At 46.5% G+C, this 6,224-nt stretch overlaps 1 protein-coding gene across 1 annotated transcript; it reads left to right on the top strand.

The window, feature by feature from the left end:
• Positions 1-3,311: 3,311 nt before the first annotated feature.
• Positions 3,312-4,489, top strand: PtA15_7A190 (uncharacterized protein; the record flags this gene model as incomplete). Its single annotated transcript, XM_053170771.1, has 3 exons — positions 3,312-3,500; positions 3,630-3,683; positions 3,800-4,489. The coding sequence occupies 3 exons, from the start codon at positions 3,312-3,314 to the stop codon at positions 4,487-4,489; spliced, it is 933 nt and encodes a 310-aa protein (XP_053022019.1).
• Between the last annotated feature and the right edge of the window lie 1,735 nt (positions 4,490-6,224).

The following is a 6,224-nucleotide window of genomic DNA, read 5'->3' as shown; positions in this document are numbered from 1 at the left end:
TGCAAAAAAACCCCTTCATGGAGCCTCAAAGTTGTTCCCTGCCATGCCAACTTTCACCGCTTAGATGTAAGTCCCTCCTGCGGAGGGCCCTTCGGGCCTCCTTGGAGGGACTTTGATAAGTTCGGCAACAGGCTTAAGTTGGCCAAAAACTCTGTGACCAGGGTGTTGCTGACAGAAATCTCAACCGAAGACCATGCCTTGCTGGCGTCGCTACCTCGGTAAAAAAGTTCCGAATACGGGAATCGAACCCGTCTCTACCGCGCACTGTCCTGAGAGGCGGTCATACTAGCCGATATACGAATTCGGATTCCACATAGGGGCTCCGCTGAATGCGGTATATAACCTAATTACTTGACTTAGCTCCCCTTTTCCCGATCATTGCAATCGGAATCCATTCTGAAGTAGAGGAATCCAAGAGCCGGAGCTTTGGGGGGGGGGGGGGGGGGGGCAATTCCAAATGCTGTAACCAAACATTCATGGAATTCTGGTCGCGTGGGTGATGGATTGCCCTCCCCCCCTCTTGTCGTCCGCAGAATCGGGACTGGCTGTCTCTCGACCAGTTTATTGCCTCGAGTGGTTATGTGGGTCGCCATAGCCTCAGAGGCCAGAGCCAACCGATTTGCGGCTTGCATTTTCAAAGGGGCTGGATAGCTGATCCCCGTATCGAGTTGCAATTTATAATAATATCTTGCCGATAAAATAGAAGTCTATCGGATCTTCTACCCACATGGTTAGTTGGAAGGGCGTAAGCTGCTCTTCGATCTGTCAATCGATTGAACTGTAGATATTTATCATTCTCAGTCAGCCTGACTTGAAAACTGTCCTTGAAAACCATTGTTGAAAGCGGCGAGTGGCAACCGGATGTACCCTTTTTCTGTTAGAGGTTTGCCTCTTCCAAGTCAATAGTTGTGCATACATTCGCCTCCTATCTTCCGGGAACCCTCTCATCTGATCACGCATAGCCAGATAGCCAGACCCAGTGGGCGATTCTTTTAGGTGGCGCTATGTATTCATGCAGGTGACGCTGTGGTCAAGTTGGCTGCACATTCGCTCGTCGAAGTTTGCTATTAGAGTTTGCTATGCCATTATGATAAGATGACGTCAAGTGAGTTGTATGCGTCGGAGTACATAAGCTTCATATGTTCAAGTACAAAAAAGAAACATCATCATTGTAAGCTGCTGACCTGATGACCTGGCGGGGAGAATCCCCGCTGCCGTTTCGGCGCAGGCAGCCACTGCCAGGCACTGTAGATTTATCAAAGAACGACTGCGATCACCGCCTGCAAGGTTATCGCCAACGATAATAGAATGGGCGATGTTGTTATGAGGGCTTTACTTTTTCGACCTGAACCCTGCAATTTGAAGTTGAATACAAATGATGCTTCCATTCGCCATGAATCGCGTATCGACAGGCAATCAATTCACGCTGTCGCTAGTCTTGCTCTCGTATTGGCGAGACTGGACTCGAGTCGTCATCCCAGGACGCATTCCAAGCTGAGGAAGTTCCGATGGGATTGGATTGGCTGAATAAATCCAGGAATTGGACCGATTGATTGATTGAGGTGGCTGATAAGCTTGTTTTCGATCTTCATGGTCGAGCTTGCAGTTTATAAGGCCTTATTCTAACTCAGGACTGTGAGTTATCTAAGCTGAATAACTCGCCGGTTGAAAGAAAGAGAACTGTGAGACCCCATTTCCTTTCCTCCCCCATCTTGCGGGTCATTGGACGCTCATCAATCATCTGAGTTTTCTCTCCGTCTCTTGTTGTTTCTCTCCCTCCGACTTCATCGTGCCATATCGTTTGATTGGATTCGACTGCGAAAGGTTTCCCCTCGGTTTACCAAAGTAAACATTTTTCTTTGGTATATGCGACATCCACACATCCTTGAATCCCATCCGCCTCTTGGGACATCGACCCTTTGCTGCTGTTATCGGAGTCAGTACTCCCTTCAGTCACTTCGACAGTCAAGAGACTCCAGCCTTTGATCCCGACATCTGGATATCATTTCAATCTCCGAAACCATATCACCCGGCGGACTTACTTTTGCTCGGTAAGTTCATCTGGCGGTCTGTTTGGCTTGACTCCCTCAGAGAGACTGGCCGGAAGAATCCGTTATCTCGAATTTATCCAAACTCACCCTTCTATCTTCCCCAGGGCCCAACTCACCTCCTCTTCTGAAGACCCTCACGAAACTCAGTGTGCCCCTGTCAGCTCATCCTTTCAAGAAAAATAAAAACAGACTCAAAACCACCTTCTCTCAGCTCTTAGCCTCCCTCCCCTGAGCGAGCAGGCACAAAAAGAAGGGCAAAACAGCCGCAGGCTTGCTCCTCAAATCACATCACATCACAAGAAAACCAAAACGAGAACTCAGCAGACCATCGCTAGGCTAGCACTATCATCCCATCGACCGTCGTCAGCATCCTGACACCATACGACTCGCGAGCAATCACTCGAAGACGGGACGTTCGACTCGTCCATATCTCCCATCCTGTTCACCCCCTGTTTCCGAGCCTGATTCACAGATTGCATGAGCCTATCAAGCTTGCCAATTTTATTCATTGAAGGTTGTTGCTATCTCTTTTCTGCTTCTTTTAGAGTTTTTCGACCTATTAGCTGATCGGCCTTGCAGCCCCAGTCGATTCCTAGCGACCCGCCCCTCCAAGAATTCAATCTCTCATCCTATCCCACCTGTGAGCTTAGCCGCCTCTCTCAGCAGTCTTTCGTTTCGCCAATCATTCTCCAACTGGTCCTTTTCCTCAACCCCTCCCCATTTTTCACCCCTTTTCAGACTAGTTTCTATCCGACTTCTAACCCCGGCACAACACCCTCCCTCAAGCACGCCTTCTAACCCCGGCCAAACCCTCCCTAGAGCACCCCAAGTACACACCTACAACCCATATTTCATCATCCTTCTTGCCTCGATAAGACCTAGATAACACTCTTTTATCAAGTCCAAAACTAGCCCATATCGACGGCTGATCCCTACTGTTCAGCCTACTGACCGACTCCGTTGGGAGGACAGACCAGTCCCGGGATATTTTTTCTGCCGGTGACTCTTTCTCCTAACCCCCACATCCTTAGTAATACGTACAAATTAAACGCATTCTGGTACCCTATCGCTGCGTATTTTTACGTCAAGGATCAGATTCTACACGTTCTATTCGTTCAATTTTACATCCATCAGCTTATATACACATAGCAAGACAGCATTGCAGGCTCTCCCGATTCTTGAATCTCTGATCGAGTCAGAATAACAAAGTCTATCAAGTAGAAGCAGAAATATATAAATAGTTACCAACGCTAGTTAACCATGGAAAACGTTCGACCAGATTCTCGAAAGCCGGACCCTGCTATGCCCCCTTCTGACTCGCCTGTGGGGATAGTCAGCTTGCCGCTTCACGAGCTCAACAATCAAGGTGAAGCTCCTGGCCCGATGTCCGTCCTCGAATGGAGAAGAGCTGTTTGGTTCGAAGTTCAATCGATCCAGGACCACCCCATTGTGCGTTGATTACCAAACCTGAATGGCTCCTAATGTCCATGTTATCCAATTGATGCTCATAATACAATCTTCATCGTGCATGCCCTTCCCCTTCAATTCTCGATCGCTACCCCACCTAACGAAAAATAGACCCAGGCTCCATGTCGAAGAACTCCAAGCAGAGTATCAAGACATACTAGCACAGTCAGTCTTATTCTGCTTCTTCCAACTTGTAACCTTTCGGTCATCTTATAACTTTCCTGTACAAGATCATCACCGTTGCGTAATTGTTTCATAACTGAAGATTGACTCTGTACCAGAACTCCGACAGTGAAGATCTAACTGATAAACCGAACATCGGTCGACCCTCAAGACCAAGCTCACGACATCGTAAAAGGCTGACGACGATGCCTCTCATAGACCTCTCTCAGCCCACAGATGCCGATGGACGCCCCATCCAATTCGAAGGCGGTCGGGCCCAGTTGGTCAGTCAGTCCAACAAGCCCAAGAAACGGATGATGGCTGCTCCGGCGGACATCGAGCAACGGCACCGTGAGGCGATGCGTCGCTTACAAGCTGAGGCCACCGAGCATCTGATCTTTGCGGAGTGGGAGGCGGCCCATCAACGCAACAACAATACTCCTCAGTGCGACCAAATTAATCTTCATCGCGCGCCCAGCCGACGAGCACCCTTTCAGAAATTATCCGATTTCGCTCGCAAATCCGTTTCCAACCTCTCACTGAGAACTACCATCATCGAATCCCCTTCAAGAACCGTCGCATCTCGGTCAAACACCATCGATAGATCTAGATCGAGCGCCCCAAAAACGCCTGAAGGCAGCAGGAAAAACTCCACTCGATTCACTCAGATGATCAAGAAATTCGGATCCATAAGACGTTCGCCGAGCACACCCAAGATGTTTTCTGCGAACTCCGAGGCGAGCATGAGCAGGAAATCCTTACTTTCCTCTTTCCGGTTTTCTGCTAGTACCTCAGCCTTCCACTCATAAGTGAAGGTTTTTTTTTACACTTTCTAGTCCCCTCTGCCTAAACTCTGACTAACAAAGACTATTTTACCTTGCGTGGTGGTGTACTTTGCTGTGTTATTTTCAATCCAAAGCTGGGTTAACTATATATATACATGTTTATATGTATACCTTATCTCCCATCCTGGTGGTCTCTCCTGGCTTACTTCCCTCAGATCCCCAAGTCGTTTTTATTCTAGGTAGCCAAACGTTCGACAAATTCATTTTCACCTAGGTAAACTTGGTCAATTTACACCCATAAAACTTGCTTCAACGCTGTTTGATTTTTTTACAACAATCTTCGTCTTTTTTTTGTTATTACACGCGATTTTTATTACAGAAAAGAAAGTAGCATGAAGAAAAGCGTTGTGAGGTAGACGTCGTCTCTGCATCATCCGGCACTCCTTGTCATTCCCCTCAATACACTTTTTCGTACTTTCACATGTGCTTCCCACCAATCGTTTTTCGCGATATCTTTATCTTTATTTTTACTTTGAACATCAAAATTATCATGATCATTTATTCGCTGCACCAGCAAAACATCAACAGACGCACAAACACTGAACATCTTTACCAGTTTCTTATTTTAGCTACTATCATCTCCACATGATGGAATTTTGTAGCACTTCCTTTGTTTATTCATGAACTTTTATGGGGCTATTATTAAATGAGAATGATCGGTTGTTCAACTCGACATCACGAGTCTTTCCGATGTCTGCAATTTGTGATTGTTTGAACAGTCCTTTTTTTAGCTTTTTTTGGTTTCCAATTTTTTGCATATTTGTTTTGGGTTTTGAGACTTGAGAAATATTAGAGTCTATGGCGGCTTTGCCGCCACACTCTATTGGTCCATGCAGTGTGCACCACAACCCCCCGCCCCTCCCACTGTCTAAATTCAAAAAGACAAGGTGGGCTTAATGCAGGCCTTTTTCTAGCTTAAAAAAGCCACTCGAACGGAGGTCCGGGGGACCCGCGCGGAGCGCTCTCCGTAGGAGAGGCTTACTTTCTATCCCTCAATTTTGGCAGGAGCAGAAGAGATATTGGAGGACTTCCTGTCAACTTTGAATAAATCTGGAATTCCAGATTTCGCAGGGGAATCTGGAATCTGGAACTCTGGATCCCTTTGGGGAGCTTCGGGGACCGAGATTTCCCTGCGAAATCTGAAATCTGGCGGCTCAGATCTGGATTTCCAGATTGACGGGAAGTCCTCCATTCAGTGCAAAAAATAAAAATACAGCCCTATAAATTGTAATAAAAACAATAAAAGAAAACTGAATAGACAGTCTTGTAGCCTTGATAAATGCGCAAATTTTGACCCCTGTTCCAGCCTCTCAATCCAAAGACTGCACTCCCTAGTGGCAAAAGTGTTCAGGAATCTGGTCAAGGCAGCAAAACAAAATTCCAAACCATGTCTTAAGTTTGGAAGATCCATGTGTGGATCCACATTTGGCCAGAGGGAAGCACAGTGGTAATCTTAGCTTTGTACATACAATGTGTCAATTTACATACAACCTAGAAAGCATGCAGATTTTTTGGTCCACAAGATCTACAAGCAATACAGCCTTGTGAATCCTTGTGCAGATCCATTTCTTGAGAAGTCACTTTTCAAAAATTTATTAAAAATACATTGATAGTGATACAAAAATTCTGAAGAGACAGAATTGTAGAGGGGATGTCAAAGGGTCAGAAAGCTGTGGCTCAGACCTTTGGAGGTGATTGG

The sequence above is a fragment of the Puccinia triticina genome, chromosome 7A (assembly GCF_026914185.1).
Source record: "Puccinia triticina chromosome 7A, complete sequence".
NCBI classification, from domain to species: domain Eukaryota; kingdom Fungi; phylum Basidiomycota; class Pucciniomycetes; order Pucciniales; family Pucciniaceae; genus Puccinia; species Puccinia triticina.
Note: the sequence above shows the minus strand (reverse complement) of the source record. Positions and strands in the feature narration are given on the sequence as shown.